This window comes from Lutjanus erythropterus, chromosome 2, assembly GCF_056507025.1.
Source record: "Lutjanus erythropterus isolate fLutEry1 chromosome 2, fLutEry1.hap2, whole genome shotgun sequence".
NCBI lineage: Eukaryota > Metazoa > Chordata > Actinopteri > Lutjaniformes > Lutjanidae > Lutjanus > Lutjanus erythropterus.
Genome location: NC_139318.1, coordinates 39,668,244 through 39,685,027, shown reverse-complemented (window position 1 = coordinate 39,685,027; position 16,784 = coordinate 39,668,244). Strand labels below are relative to the sequence as shown.

Genomic DNA, 16,784 nt, shown 5'->3' with positions numbered 1-16,784 from the left:
AACTAAGACGCAGAAATGTGACTAAACACCCCGGGAGGCTGATCAGGGACGGGTGGAAACAATCAGAAATCAACAGAAAACAGACAAAGACAGGAAGTAAAGGCAACAAACCCATAAGGGGGGACTTTACCAAAGTAAAACAGGAAGTGACTAAACAAAACCTGAAGACAGAAGGAGGTTTTTGCCTTTTTTTGCCCTGAAAAAGCATCAGAGATCTAGTCTGTAAGATTTGGGGGAATCTATCAGCAGAATATAGCAGAAATTTAATACAATATTAGTTAATATGTTGTCATTAGTGTGTAATCCCTTAAAAGTAAGAACTGTGTGTTTTGTTTCCTGAAAACAAACCCTATATATCTACAGAGGGAGCGGGTCCTCTTCCATAAAGTCCGCCATTTTGCACCACCATGTTTCTACAGTAGCCCAGAATGGACAAACGAAACACTGGCTCTAGAGAGCACCTGCGTGAAGCAAACAGAAACGTCATATTTCCACCCTGTTTTCCACTTTGTGTTTTCACAGTTTGATGTTCAACTGCCTTGTTTTCAGTACATCATCTTGTTGCGCGCTCTTATTCTGAAATGATGTAACAGTTTCCCAGCTGGAGAATTGGCACCACCTACTGCTGATCTCCACAGGCACCTGAGAAATGGAGCAAGTGGAGCAACTGCACCCGCACTCATAGACTTTGGGGAGCAAACCCGTGCTTTTGCATCATACAACTGTACAGTAACGTCTCAATTTCCAGGTCCCATAATTCCACGTAAATAGAAGGTAATTACCAAGAAATATATTTGAAATTTCTTAGAAATTATCCACAGATTACCTCCAAATTTCATGGTCGATTATGTGATAATTAGCAAGTACCATTTTCATGCAGTAGGAGGTAATTACAAACAACATATTCGTAGAGATTACCCCCAAATTTCATGATAAGTATATGATAACTCTCAAGTGTCGTTTTTTAATGTTAATTATCACATACTTACCATGAAATCTGGGGGTAATTTGGAGGTAATTTGTGGGTCAAATACATTACTTACTAATTATCACCTATTTACCATGAAATTATGGGACCTTGAAATTGAACCGTTACCAACTTTGCTGTTTTTAAACACTCGAGCTATTTTGGATCAAAAATCTCATTCCCGTGTTCTTCTCCCTCTAAATTAGGAAGCTGGTTGTCAGTTGAGGCGACAAAATCCAGAATGTCACATTTGCACCGAAACACAGTTACGTTCATGAATTATATCGATGCCAAATTGACAAGAAGCCCTTCAATTTGACGCCTTTTGTCTTGGTTTTCTAGAATTATGTGTTTTTACAGACACGTAATGAACTGCTAATATTTCATACTTCTTCAAGAAAGTTTGTAATGTTTTCCCTGGAGAGCGCAGAGAGCTTTAGTTTTAGTTCACACTGCTAATACATACTTTTTTTTAATGTTTTGTCATGAAAACAGAATAAAATTTCCTGCCATATGTCCCCCTGTCACTAACCCCACTAACCAGGCGCCCAGGCTTATCTCAATGAAGCAGCATTCAATAACTGCATAATCTGTAGTGGACAGTAAGAAGCATTCATTCACATTTTCTTTTGCAGATTAATTAGAAATGTGGTTAAAATTTGCAAAACCTTTGAATGAAAACAGGATTTATTTTAAATGAAGTTGGGGGGAATCTGTGTGTGTTTTGCATCGACTGGGCTCGTATGAAAATTTATAACGTAAATATTTGAGATACTTCACATACACATCGTACTTCATACATCCAGTGACTCTGACGAGCCTGGCTTTAGACCGCCGTGGTGCAGAAACATCTTCTCCTATACGCTGTGTGTCAGGTTCCTCAGATCTGCTCATGTTTGATGGTAAAACTCTGAATATTCTGTTTAAACAGCGCATGTGAGTGACATTTAAAGTGAATACAACCTCAGTTTGAACTGTTATCTTCAGTAGTGGCTCCAGTCCTTCTTCGCCTGTGAGCCTTTTAAAACGTGGATCCTGTTACCACATGTAACGGGCTGCATACATATATGAACTGGTCGTTAATAATTCAGCCAAACAGTGATTTTACTTTTCTCAGATTATTTCATTCGAGCAGTTTTTAAAGGGACTAGGGCTGAGCTCCACTAACAAGGATTCATTTTTAAACCTGATTTAATCATTGTTTATCTTAAAATTACACCAAACTTTTAAACTAGCTTAAAATCAGGAACAATTAAATTTAAACCTCTCTTTAAACCTCAGTTTAGTATTTATCCTAAACCTAGATTAAATTTTATTCTGTTGCACCAAAACTTTAAACTCCAACTTAAAATGTGGTCCACTATTAACTTGTTAATATTTTAAAATTGCTGCCTTTTGAGACAGATTTAGCAAAATAATAAAGTCCCTTGAAGAAAGTTAAGGGCTAGACTCAACCCAGTTGAGTTTCATCATGTGTCTCTTCTTTCTTTCACCCGAGTTGATCCGTTAAAACAGATCATCTAGTTGCTGCCAGGCTTTTTTTCGGTACTGTGCTGATGTCAACTTTCAGTCTTCTATTATTTGTCCATAATTTTTCATTAATTTGGCCAACAAGTTTTTGTTAAAGAAAGATAAACTAGAGCTTTTGTAAGTCGGCTAAGTAGACTAAAAAACATTTTAGCTAGCCAGTAAACAATCTTACATTCTGTTAATTTTAGCCAGCTGGGAAACATGTTTACTTTTTTCTTAGCAAGTGCAAAATGGTGAGAATGGGATGATTTATTCATTTTTTGCTGTCTTGCAAACAATGTAATGATTTGTTAAGGAATACAGAGCAAGTTGCCAGTTCATCGCAGGGCTTAAACATAGAAACAGACAACCACTTACACTCACATTCACACAATTTAGTGTGGATTCACTAGACTGACATTAGTTTTTAGTTGTACATTGTGCTCTGCGTACTTTTAATCTTGCTCTTAATCATTCATGCTTTTCACAAATGCGTTCTGCAAAATTGATAACTAACTAACACAACAAAGCTGTGATCATGCAGCTGTTTGGTTTCACTCTCCCAATATGTTAATGTGTTTGTCTCCATGAAAAAGAAAAACAGTATAAAAATAATCAAATCAAATTCAGTAATCAAAGAAAAATATCACCTTCGTTTTACAAACACCAACGTTGGTGAATTTAAATTAGCAGGATGCTTCCATTTGCTACAACCCTCGTCGAATCCGTGCGGTTTGTGTCCCTCAGGAGAAGGAAGGCATCCAGTGGGAGGCCAAAGATGACGAGGAGGAGGAGGAAGAGCCAGCAGGCGAGGAGGAGGATGACCACATGGAGTTTTGCAGAGTGTGTAAAGATGGAGGAGAGCTGCTGTGTTGCGACACCTGCCCATCTTCCTACCACATCCACTGCCTCAACCCGCCTCTCCCCGAGATACCCAACGGGGAGTGGCTGTGTCCTCGCTGCATGGTGAGCTCACATTTCACACGCTATACTATTTTACACGCCACTGTAGTGCTGCAGAGACGCCCCGACCTCTAAATCTTGTTCTCCAGATGTAAGAAAAGATGTTTTGTTTGGTGCAGACCTCAACTAATATGACATCATCGTGATTCTAATTTTTCTTTTTCAGTAGAAATGAAAATTGTGATGCAAAAATGATCATTTGCACTATCTAATCATATCACAATCACAATATCTGTCAAAATAATCGCAATATTATGAGGTTGTTTAGGGAGATGGAGGCTTAATTTACTGCCGAGCCTTCTTGACCCATGTGGTGACCCCAATAATGTTCTCCACCTGCTGAGAAACTCACCATGATATTTTCCGCATTGATGTTTTGACACTTGGTATAGATGACTGCATGTATCACAGCACCTGTCTTTCATTTCTCAGTGCCCTCCCCTCAAAGGTAAGGTCCAAAAGATTCTGCACTGGACGTGGGGAGAGCCGCCGCTGCCAGCTGAGCTGCCTGCAGGTCCTGACGGCAAGCCAAACGATCCGCTGACCAAGCCTCCGCTCAAGGGCCACCCGGAGAGGGAGTTCTTCGTGAAGTGGGCCGGCCTCTCGTACTGGCACTGCTCCTGGGTCAGCGAGCTGCAGGTGAGACACGAGGAGCGGCTCCAACATCAAATTAACATTTCTGCTCTCTTTGGCCACGGGAACCGCAACACGTGTCCTCTTTGCTAAAAACTGGAACACGCGCAACGAGCCAAGAGAGTTTTTACTGGAGCGTCTTTTGCAGTTTAATCTAAAGTGATGATGTATAACAGCAGTTCCAAAAAAGCTGGGACGTTCTGTAAAATGTGAATAAAAACAGAATGCAATGAATTGCAAATCATTTTTGACTTGTATTAAATTGGATACGGTAAAAAGGCATGTTCAGAATGATATTATTTTTTCTAAATATGCACTCAGTTTGAATTGGACGCCAAAAAAATGCAAAGGGGAGAACAAACGACTGGGAACCTGTTTGGAACATTCGACAGGTGAACAGGTTAAATAACAGGTGAGAGCATCATGACTAAATATTAAAGGGGCATCTTTGAAAGGTTCAGCCGTTCAAAGCATGGATGAGGTGAAGTTCACCACTTTGAAAACTGTGTCTGCAAATAGTCCAACACTTTCTCAACACAGAAGTGCAGGAATCTGGGGATTTCACCATCTACAGTCCATAATATGACAAAAATCCAGAGAAATCTCTGCACGCTGAAAGCCAACACTGAATGCCTGTGACCTTTGACCCCTCATGCGGCACTGCATCAAAGACTGCATTGAAAACTCTGCATAATTGTATAAAAGATACTACATGGGCTCAGGGACACACTAGAAAACTTTGTCCCTGCATCCACAAATGCAATTTAAGACTCTACAGTGGTGGGGTTGCTCAGTTGGTAGTTAGGCTGTTAGTCCTCCGCAGCGGCCGCTGGTTGAAGTCCACATTTCAGATTGTTTTGACAAATCATGGATGTCGTGTCCTCTGGCCTAAAGAGGAAAAGGACCATCCAGATTGTTACCAGCACCAACTTCAAAAGCATCTGTGATGGTATGGAGGTGTGTTAGTGCCCATGGCATCATGGGTAACTGTCACATCTGCGAAGGCCCCATTAATGCTGGAAGGTACATACAGGTTTTGGAGCAACATGTGCTGCAACTCAGACGGCACCTTTTTCAGAGACGTCCCTGTTTATTTCAGCAAGACAACGCCAAGACAAATTTTGGACGTGTTGCAGCAGCGTGGCTCCTTAAAAGGTTCAGGTTCTAGACTGACCTGCCTGCAGTCCAGACCTGTCTCAGTGGAGACCCCGGACTGTTCAGCACCTGAAGTTGTTTATCAAGCAAGAACGAGAAAGAATTTTACCTTCAAGAATCTTTAGTTGAACTTGTCTTTGTACTGTAATCAATGGAACATAGGACATATACAAACATCCTAACTTAAGTGCACATTATTTCATGTGTGAACCACACAAACCACAGTTATAAAGGAATTCAGAGCTCTCAAACCTGGCTGACATTTAATTTACTCCTTGTTTAGAAACAAATAGATCTCTTAATTTATGTTGTATCCGTCTTCCCTTCATTGAATCCATCCTGGAGTTTGAAGTAGTTAATCAAATCAGTCTCAACACCGTGGATAGATTAAATTTTGTTGACTTGTAAGGAAAGTCCTTTCCCTGAGGTGACGCTGAATCGATTGTTTTGTTTTTTCTCGTCGTTTGTGCAGTTGGAGCTGTATCACACCGTCATGTATCGTAACTACCAGCGTAAGAACGACATGGACGAGCCTCCGCCGTACGACTACGGCTCCGGAGAGGAGGAGCTCAACAGCGAGAAGAGGAAGAGCAAGGACCCCCAGTACGCCGTGATGGAGGAGCGCTTCTACCGCTACGGCATCAAACCAGAGTGGATGGTGATCCACCGGATACTCAACCACAGGTGGCTGCTCACAGTTACACACAGTCTTACACCTTGTATCAGACACTGCCTCCATTTAAAGTGGTTTTACAGACTTGATGGTAAGCTGCTGCTCGGTTTGGTTTATGCTCGCTGTCATGTTGCCTTTACTTGCTCTGTAATATCACTTTATATAAGGAGATTAGTCGTCACAGCTCTGCGTATTCCAGAATATGGAGGGTTTAAAATCACACAAAATGAGCAGTGAGGGACAACGGCAGTAAATTATTTCCCTTATCACTCATATTCACAGAGATTTACCCCAGACACAGTCAGTATATAGTATGATAACTTTTACTGTATGCAGTGGTGTACATTTACTCAAGTACTGCAATTAAAGGTATAATATGTAACACCAGAAGTGTCTATCTGCAGAGACTCTGCCTTCTACCTGTATTTCCTTATTTCCTCATCATTTCTGGCCTGTTTGGGACAATTTACCAGCCTGAAGTGTTGACAAAAATGATAATAGCTGAGTTTTACACCTATTTTATCAGGTATTGTTAGTTTTAGATTTTGAAGGCACATTTTTAAATTGTTTGAAGTTGTGAATTCTTCTCTGGGACGAGGCTGTTTTCTGTTTTCACAGAGCAAGTTTAGAAATCAAAATCATTAAATCAAACCAAAACATTTTAGAAATTGCGTATATTATATTTCATATATATAAATCCTTAAATAATAAGTATTCACCAAAAAATGTAATTAGACTGTTGGTATTAATACATTTTTTTGGTGGAACATGATTTCACAAATTATATTTTGCAGCTACAATTTCAGGAGTGACAATAAATGATGTCATGTGATTTTGTGTGTAGTATTTGTCACATCCCTTTAACGAGTGTCAATAAATTAATTGTGTAATTGCTCTTACTGTCCCTCGATCAGCCCTGATCTTTGTGTTTTGTCTGTGTTTGTTCTCAGTTTCGATAAGGACGGTGATGTTCATTACCTGATCAAGTGGAGGGACATGCCGTACGACCAGTGCACCTGGGAGGTGGATGACTTTGACGTCCCAGAATATGACAACCATAAATCTTCTTACTGGGACCACAGGTCGGTTCACAGCGTTTACTGTCATATGTTGATATTTTGAAGCAGAGCTGTTGTTAACATGGAATGGATGATGATGCTGAGGATGAGTGGGACGAGTCCCCGGCAGTCTGAAATAAACAGGGCATATGCTGCTGTTTCCCCTCTGCCCTGCCCTCTATCTGTGCTGCCCCTGTTTGAGCTGTTGGCTCATCACGTTGCTGCAATTATCTGCCAGGGAACAAATACTGGGCGAGGACCAGCGCCCCCTGGTGGTGAGGAAAGGAAAGAAACTCAAGGACGACCATCCAAAGAGGGAGGTCCCTCCTGATGCCCCCATCATAGACGTAAGTTTGGTTAAGTCCAGTGAGTTGCCTCAATCATCTCTTAATTACCAGCTTCTCTCTGCAGTAAATCTCTCCAAAACAATCCTAATTATTATGATGACACTGTGTTGTCTCATCGCCAGCCGACCATCAAGTTCGAGCACCAGCCGTGGTACATTAACGCCACCGGAGGAACCCTGCACCCGTACCAGCTGGAGGGTCTGAACTGGCTGAGGTTCTCCTGGGCTCAGGGCACAGACACCATCCTGGCTGATGAGATGGGCCTCGGAAAGACGGTGCAGACGATAGTGTTTCTCTACTCACTCTATAAGGAGGTGAGGCTGCAACAACGCCCTCTTTTATCATGTCCGTATCACACAGCAGCACGTTATGTTTCGTTTAGTTTATTTAGAGAGGGGACAGTGCAAATTAATAAATACAAAAGGTAAGAAGCGCCAGCATTTGCCTAAAGGTTATTTTCTGTCTGTAGTCCCTTGCCACGGTGTGAAAAGCTTGCTAAAGTACATCAAAGCAAAAATAAAACATATTTAAAGTTGGAAAAGTACACACAGTTGTTAAACCCAGTAAAAGGAGTAGTGACATATGCAAACAAGCAGGACATGTAGAAAATATGCATACACATAAAAAGCAATAGTGACGTATACAAACATGTAGAAGGACATTTTCAGACAAGTATAGCAGACAAGCAGGACGTATAGACAGCTGCAGTAAAAAGAGTTTAGTGCTGACGTGTGTGTGTGTTAGTCATCCATTGTTTTGACTACTTTGGTTACTGAAAGATCTAAAAGCGTTGAAGGGACAGATCACCACCAAATCAAAATGCATGTTTTTCCTCTCACCAATAGTGCTGTCTGTCCATCTCAATTTTTTTGATGTGTGTTGCAGAGTTTTGGAGATATCAGCTGTAGAGATGTCTGCCTTCTCTCCTATGTAATGGAACTAAAGAGCACTTGGCTTGTTGTCCTCAAAGCGCCAAAAAATACATTTGAAAAGTTCAAAACTGATGTCTCTTTTCAGAAATCGTGTCCTGGTTACATAAAATAATCCACAGACCTTGGTGTGTGCACTCCAATACCAGAACTACTTTCTTTCTAGGAGAAACAAAGTAATTCTGGTAAATTCTGCCATAGAGGGAAAGTAGTTCCTACATAAAACTGCTCACAACAAGGCCTGGAGTAAATAGGTCTTGATTTCTGGAAAGATACAGTGGTGGTGAATATTTAACACCGGCAGCACGGTGGTGCAGTGGTTAGCACTGCCGCCTCACAGCAAGAAGTTCGAATTCCCCAGCTGGCCTTTCTGTGCGGAGTTTGCACGTTCTCTCCGGGTTCTCTGGCTTCCTCCCACAGTCCAAAGACATGCATGCCAGGTTAATTGGTGACTCTAAATTGCTTGTAGGTGTGAGTGTGAGTGGTTGTCTGTCTCTATGTGTCAGCCCTGTGATGAACTGGTGACTTGTCCAGGGTGAACCCTGGATAGACTCCAGCCCCCCGCGACTCTTCGGGAATCAGTGGTTACAAAAAAATGAATGAGCTTTCAACACCACAAGCTGAGTGCCATCTAATTCCATTATATTCGAGAGAAGGCAGATATCGCCAAAACTCTGCAGCTCACATCAAAATAATCTAGTATCACACTGGAGCCAACAGACAAACGGTTCAAAAGCAGGACTCAAAACACAAGGCAGACAGACAAAAAGTCTTTTAATTGTAGAGGTTCAGTACATGGGTGATCAGTCCAGAGAAACAAAGGTATTCAAAGATGATGGGGTCAAAAACACTAAGATTGCACAAGGAATTAAGGCTGGAACATAATCTTAAGAAACTGAAATGGACTGGCAACAGACACAAGGACTATGAGGGACAGGTGAAGCCAATTAGGGCGGGGCAGGTAGTCACAAAGACGGGAAACACACAGGGGCAGGAAGTTAATTATATGAAACTAGTGACAAAGGTGAGTATCTAAATAAACAGGAAATACAGACTGAAAACTATGAATGAGGAAAACATGACACTGATCAGCAGATCAGGATGTAACACTTTAGATGGATACACACTACAGATAAGAGGGAAAATATGCATTTTTGATTTAGGGGTGAACTGGCCCTTTAAGTTATTATGATTGTATTCGACTCTCTAAAGGCTAAAGGCACTTAGTGACACAGTAATTATTAGCTCCCCTGTTTTTATAACCTCCAAGTGGTGTTAGTCATGAGCGACTCTGTAAACCAAGTTTTCATATTAAACTTAAAAATGAATATTTGTACTAAAACTGGGCAGCGATGGAAGTGCTTTGACCATGTGTCTAGTGTTCTGAGTGCTTGTTTGTTTAGTGAGAGGCTTCAGCTCACTGTGGTCGGCCTGTGACCAGCCTCTTAAACAGACACTTCAGATCAGTGAAGATCACAGAATGGAGAAACATCTTGGGACTTAAAGGAGAGGCGGCACTGCGCTCATTTTGATTTTCTGAGTGTGATGTAGACAGTATTCACTATTAATGCCAGTTCTCATGGTGCAAATGGAAAAGAGCAGATCGGACGATGGTAAAAGTAAATGATGGAATCTGTGTTTTCCTCCTGTGATGTGAGAGTTGTTCAGTCTTTCCTCCTCCTCCTCTCTCAGGGTCACTCTAAGGGGCCGTTCTTGGTGAGCGCCCCCCTCTCCACCATCATCAACTGGGAGAGGGAGTTTGAGATGTGGGCTCCGGACTTCTACGTGGTGACGTACACCGGAGACAAAGACAGCCGGGCCATCATCAGGGAGAACGAGTTCACCTTTGAAGACAGCGCGGTCAAATCAGGGCGCAAGGTATTTCGCATGAAGGTACGTGAGGTGTTTTCAGATGTCATGAGAACAGGGGCAGGTTTGGGTGGCTGACATCCTACCTGACAATTTACAGTTATTGAAAATTAAAGACATTTTTACTTCTTCATGCAGCTTAAAAACATACAGTACTGTTACTTTTCTTTTTTGACTCTTCTAAAGTCCTGCCTCTTTTGGAACCTCAGTCAAATTTGTCCTTTCCTGTTTTCTTCCTTGGCTCATTTGTATTGATGAAAATAAAGACAAATTTAAAATAACTAGCCAGCTAATCTGCACCGATTGTTAGCTAGTTAGCTAGTGTTTTGCTCTGTAGCAAAATGTTAGCTAAATGGCTGGCTAAACTACATAAATTGTTAGCTAGCTAGATACGTCTAATTGCTAATGTGAGAAAAATGATGGAAAAAGGCCAGTAACTGCTTGACTTCTTTTTGAAAAACCACAATAGTTTATTTTGCTGCCCCTGACCTGTAATAACTCCACTAACTACAGATGTCATATGCACATGATGATGATAATGATGCAAGAGTTTGTTTGCTATAATATAAGCTAATAAGAGCACCATTAATTTTGTAAGAAAGCAATGATTTTAAACAATAATAGGCTTATTTGACCCCGACCCCTCCACTATATTTGGTTATAAAAAAATCTGGTTCTTTAAATGTAGTTAATGAGCCCTGCTTTATACATTAAGCTGGTTCAGTTCTGCACACAGTTTGATCAATACTTTGATTAATGCAGCCCACAATTTGTTAGATGAAGAGTAAATTTATTTGTTCATCCATGAATTGATCTCATGATTTACTACCTTGCAGTAATTTAAATAAATGTTTGATTTTACTTTTCTTTGGAGGGATTTTTTTCTCTTTTTTTTGAAGGTAAAAGGAGGAATATTACTGTCAGTCTAATTTAAAAGTTTTTCCCTGTGTTTTTGGAAATAACTGACTTGAACTTTTGTGCTTTATATCGACATCGACACACACACACATTACAAACCAAAACAGGCCTGGATGCATCTGTAACACTGGATGTAAAAATGGTTGTTAGATTCTATCTGTGTCACTACAAGGCTGATGGACAAGAGCTTGTTTGAAGTTGACCTGGTTGGTGTTTAGAGCTAAAGATGGGTGGGTTGCAGTGGGTGTGGATGGAGGGCCCACTTTGGAAACTTCTGTCCATAATTCCTAATGGCTGGCCTGATTGGAGCACAGATTAAATTCAAATGGACAGGACTCAGGAGAGATCTCTTGCTTTATTTTGAAGGAGTATCATAACTAACAGTGTAGTAGATGTAGTATGAAAACATTTTTTCCTCCTCCATATAATCCCACATCTGAGTTGTTCCACATTAGATATGTTTCTGTTGACGTTCCTCTTTCCGTCCCCTTGCAGAAAGACACTCCCATCAAGTTCCACGTGCTGCTGACGTCCTACGAGCTGATCACCATAGATCAAGCCATTCTGGGCTCCATCACATGGGCCTGCCTGGTGGTCGACGAGGCCCACAGACTGAAGAACAATCAATCAAAGGTAAATCAGCAGCATTTCTGGTGCCGATAGTGAGTGTCAGCGTGAATATTATCAGGGACACAAAAACAGGAAAAGAACAGGAACACAGACAGATATGAGCAGGAAATGTTTGTGCACAAACTCAGCCTCGAAATAAAAGACTTTCACTATCTATTATATGAAAAGGAGTTTCACATTCAGGATGCTTTTCACGTGCGTCACTGCCTTCTTTTTTGGATGGATTGGATAATGCAATGTGTCCTGTCCAGTTTTTCAGAATTCTCAACGGGTATAAGATCTACTACAAGCTGCTGCTCACTGGGACTCCTCTTCAGAACAACCTGGAAGAGCTGTTCCACCTGCTTAACTTCCTCACCCCAGAGCGTTTCAAGTAAATCCTTCCTCTCTTATATTTTATCAATCCCCCCGTCTTTCCATCCTTCTCCATCTTACAAGTATCTGCTAGCTGGTGCATGAAACATATCCCTCCTTAGACCGATAGACAAACACTTTGTTGCTTGGATGAATGATTTCAATTGAATAGAACTTCAGATGGTAAACACAACTAAATTAGAAAATGAGTTGCGTTTGCTGCAGCTTGATTTAACTGTTTAATCCTCCCTCCAGTAACCTGGAGGGCTTCCTGGAGGAGTTCGCCGACATCTCCAAGGAGGACCAGATCAAGAAGCTCCACGACCTGCTCGGCCCTCACATGCTCAGACGGCTGAAAGCTGACGTCTTCAAGAACATGCCTGCAAAGACGGAGCTGATTGTCAGAGTGGAGCTCAGCCCCATGCAGAAGTAAGCGCCAGGATAAAGAGGAGAAATAGTTGGAGGTGATACAGAGGAGATAAAATAGGTTATGAATGCTAAAACAAGCATGTAACTGGTCTTACACCATTGAGCAAAACTTGAAATTTTAAGTCGCTGCTAGCAAGTTGCTGCAAGAATTTTGTCAAACAGTTAAATTTAACTTTGCATGTTGTTAAGGCTTAAAGTCTTAAAGGGACACTTCACTCCAAAGTCAAAAACTGCTTATTTTTCCCCTGACCTATAGAGCTGTTTATCACTAACAGATTGTTTTGGTGTGAGTGTGAGTTTTGGAGATATCAGTCCCTGAGATGTCTGCTTTCTCTCCAATATAATGGAACTACTTGATACTCAGCTTGTGGTGCTTAAAGTGCCACGAAATAAAAAAGCCAAACCCAGTCTCTTTCATGAAATCCCGACCCGAAAAAGTTCATCCACTCGTGGATGAGAGGCTTGTGTTCATGACGGTGTGCAAAGAAAGCAGTTCCTTATGAAACTGCTCGCAACAAGGTCTGTGGATTATCTTGAGTAACCAGGTCACGATTGCTCAAAACAGACTGCCGTCGAGTTTTTCAAATGATTTTTTGGTGAGTGGTTTGAGCACCAGCAAGCCGAGGGCCACGGGATTCCTTTATATTGGCAAGAAGGCAGACATCTCTACTGCTGATATCTCCAAAACTCGGCTCACTCACACCAAAACAATCTAGATAGAAAAACAGAGCTACAGATAAGAGGAAAATGTGTCTTCTTGATTTTGCAGTGATTTATCCCTTTAAATGTAAATTAGAAAAAGCAAGTTAAACTTTCTGTCATGTAGGTTTTATCTGGATGCAGTTACATGTTCTCTATGCACAAGCTAAAGTATCTGAATTCAGGCCTAATTTAGACATTTTTGGAAATAATATAAAGCCACTACAAGGAGCCTTAACTTGTTAGGAGACAGTCTTAATTTATTACTCATGCATCTATACGACCTACATAAGTTAACAAGACCATCCACAAGAGCATCGGCTGGCCACCAGGTTGGATTCTCCTTGAAATCAGATGATATGAGTCTGTGTTTACATTTTCCAAGGCTGAGTCACAGCGAGTCGTACATTAGCAGAAGCAGGAGGAGATTTTTATTTAGATAATTTTATTTTTGATGCTATATTTTGCAGTGGAAACGCTGCTGCTGCTTTTGCCCACAGGGGCCTCGAAATTAAACAAAATCTGAAAGTTCCTCGTCGCTTTAATTCACCTTTGCTTATTGTCGAGGCTTAAGGTCTTAAATACACAACATTAGCCTGTGATCTCCACTTCACAGCGCCGATAAAGTGAATTCCGGTGTGAAGTAATTATCCAAGGCTTTTAATCACAAGATCAGGGTCAAAAGTTTATTTTTCCAAAGTGGTGGACTATGTTTAAAGAGTGGCAGTGCTTGATTATGTTTTTTAAGTCTTATCTCTTTTGCTAATTCAATCTGATTTCTGCAGGAAATATTACAAGTTTATTCTGACGCGGAACTTTGAAGCTCTGAACTCTAAAGGTGGAGGGAACCAAGTGTCCCTGCTCAACATTATGATGGACCTGAAGAAGTGCTGCAACCATCCCTACCTGTTCCCCGTGGCTGCTGTGGTAAGGCTCCAACTTCACTTAAATATTTGATCTGAATACTGAGTGCAAAGTTTTGAAATCAAATGTCGATGGCATGGGAAGAGAGAGCCTGTGGGGAGATGAAACCACGGCTGTTCAACTCGATACCAACCTGTGTGCCACAAAACTGCAGCCCCTATCACCAGGATGGAAATATACTGTGGCGTAAAGCTTTTAATTATTCTTAACAAATCTTCTTCGTCTTTTGTTGACACCTGGATTTGATTTTTGTCTCTGCAGGAAGCTCCTGTTTTGCCCAATGGCTCATATGATGGCAACCTACTGGTGAAGTCCTCAGGAAAACTGACACTGCTTCAGAAAATGCTGAAGAAACTCAAAGATGAAGGACACAGAGTTCTCATTTTCTCTCAGGTAACAGTCGAATAAATGTTGGACCTCATGCATGAATCCTTTGCTCAAACAGATTCGATCTTAAATCGTGCGTGTGAGCAATTTAAGAACTTTTGTGGCATTCATCACCCTCGACTACACGCATCTCAACATGCACAAACGTAATACTCACATTTTGTGCTGTGAAATGTTAATAATGATTAAGAAAACAAAGTATTAAAATTTAATCATTTTAAATATTGCACTTAAAGATTATTAGGCTACCGAGACAGATTCTTCAAATCCTGTGAGCCGTTCTGGAGCCTAAATTTAGATCAGAGACAAAACCATCAAATCCACCTCATCTGTAACTACTCCTCGCTATCACTGGCTGTCCAGAGAGAGTTTGGTGACACGTCCCAGTCCACTGTTTAACCAGTATTAAGGCTGGATTACTCCCAAGCGGACAGCTGTGGACACACAGCGCCGCTGCTCAGCAGACGAGATAAATCCACGGTACTCATGTAAAAATCAAGGCACCATCTCCTCTCATACGTTGTGGGCGAGCACACAACCTGCTGCACCTGCTGCACGCCAACAGAGAAACCCGCGGTGTCGTCTCTGTCCCGTTTCCTTTCTTCTTTTTTCTGTGTTTAACGTCACCTGTCAAATATCAGCGGCTTGTTGCTCTGCCCTTAAATGGATTTACTGGACTTTTTCTTTATGCTAATTACAAACTTCCAATTTAAGATTAATCAACTTATTCAGGTGGGTAAGAACAGACTCACTGTCAGCGCACGTTTCTTGAATCCCACATAGGATTTTCTTATTTTCCTCTCAGGGCAAAGTAAGAAAATATTTGTGCATGAGGGTGATTGTGTTTGGACTAGAAGCCGCAGCTTTTATTGACCAGTGGCCACGACACATTGAAAATCCATCCCTCTGTATTTTGGCCGTTCCAGTGCAAACGTCAGCTGTAGGTGTTGAATCAGCTGATACTCTAAACACCTAAGATAATTTTAAGTCAAAGTGCAGACATTAACAGTTCCATTTAGTTTGATCCTCACATAAATCTCACGGTCTTCACAGATGACAAAGATGTTGGATCTGCTGGAGGATTTTCTGGAGTTCGAGGGTTATAAATATGAGCGTATTGATGGAGGGATTACTGGAGGCCTGAGGCAGGAGGCCATTGACCGCTTCAATGGTGAGTGTGTTAATCCAGAATCTATCTGTGTGAGTTTGTATTGACGCGTGTCTCCCTCTACATGGCTGTCACTCACAAACCGACCGTCCGTCTGCTTCGGTTTCTGTCGCAGCACCGGGCGCTCAGCAGTTCTGCTTCCTGCTTTCAACACGAGCCGGAGGTCTCGGCATCAACCTTGCGAGTGCGGACACTGTCATCATATACGACTCTGACTGGAATCCTCACAATGACATACAAGTATAGACTTTCACATAGACTTTTGCATGTTTTAACCAGCAGATCTTTGATATTACCTGTCCCGTAACTGCCCCCTCCTCTCGCCCCATCTTTAATTTAATCCTCCCAGGCTTTTAGCAGAGCTCACCGCATCGGCCAAAATAAGAAGGTGATGATCTATCGTTTTGTGACGCGGGGCTCAGTGGAGGAGCGAATCACTCAGGTGGCGAAGAGGAAGATGATGCTGACCCACCTGGTGGTGCGGCCCGGCCTGGGCTCCAAAACCGGCTCCATGTCCAAACAGGAACTGGACGATATCCTCAAGTTCGGCACCGAGGAGCTTTTCAAGGATGAAATGGAAGCAGCACGAACTATGGGTATGTATATTCACCAGATCTACCTGTAGCTAAGAGAAAGTTTTTCCTCGCCACTGTGGTCAAGTGATTGCTCATGGTGGGGAGTGTTTGGTCTTTCTAAATAAGAGTACAGTCTAGACCTGCTCTATATGAAAACTACCCCAAGACTTATAAATAAAATTGACTTGACTTGACACTTGATATTAGCAAACAAAGGAGAACTTGGTTGAGACACTTTGGGGGTTTTGTTGTTTCTTATATTTCTCAGAAATATGTTTCCATTTATTCTTTCACTGTCAAATGCAGAGATGGTGTTTCCTCTTGGGCTGTTTGTGTTGAATAGGTATATTATATTTCCACAAAAGTGAGCTACTCACAAAGTAAAAGTGTGTGGAGATGAGCAGAGGCTGCTGATCTCAGAAAAGACGCTGAAGGAAAACAAAACGAGAAAAAAAAAAAATCCAAAACGTCTGTGAATCAGCAATTCACTCATCTTAAAAGCTGATTGTAAACAGCTTGCACACAAAAGTTTTAATGTGCAAAGTAAATAAGTTTGAGCTGATTCATTTAAAAATGTAAGTTAACTGAAGTTAGGCT

The 16,784-nt window shown here is 41.4% G+C and overlaps 1 protein-coding gene across 1 annotated transcript in view; it reads left to right on the top strand.

Moving 5' to 3' along the window:
• The window catches only part of chd5 (chromodomain helicase DNA binding protein 5), an 80,414-nt gene that overhangs the window by 39,889 nt on the left and 23,741 nt on the right, over positions 1-16,784 (top strand). The window contains exons 10-24 of the mRNA XM_084743444.1: positions 3,224-3,442; positions 3,872-4,078; positions 5,700-5,911; positions 6,851-6,982; positions 7,197-7,305; positions 7,428-7,619; positions 9,927-10,127; positions 11,517-11,654; positions 11,903-12,024; positions 12,261-12,434; positions 13,919-14,060; positions 14,319-14,450; positions 15,498-15,615; positions 15,728-15,852; positions 15,962-16,208. Coding sequence (XP_084599570.1) covers positions 3,224-3,442; positions 3,872-4,078; positions 5,700-5,911; positions 6,851-6,982; positions 7,197-7,305; positions 7,428-7,619; positions 9,927-10,127; positions 11,517-11,654; positions 11,903-12,024; positions 12,261-12,434; positions 13,919-14,060; positions 14,319-14,450; positions 15,498-15,615; positions 15,728-15,852; positions 15,962-16,208 — 2,470 coding nt within the window. The remainder of the gene's footprint in view (positions 1-3,223; positions 3,443-3,871; positions 4,079-5,699; positions 5,912-6,850; positions 6,983-7,196; positions 7,306-7,427; positions 7,620-9,926; positions 10,128-11,516; positions 11,655-11,902; positions 12,025-12,260; positions 12,435-13,918; positions 14,061-14,318; positions 14,451-15,497; positions 15,616-15,727; positions 15,853-15,961; positions 16,209-16,784) is intronic.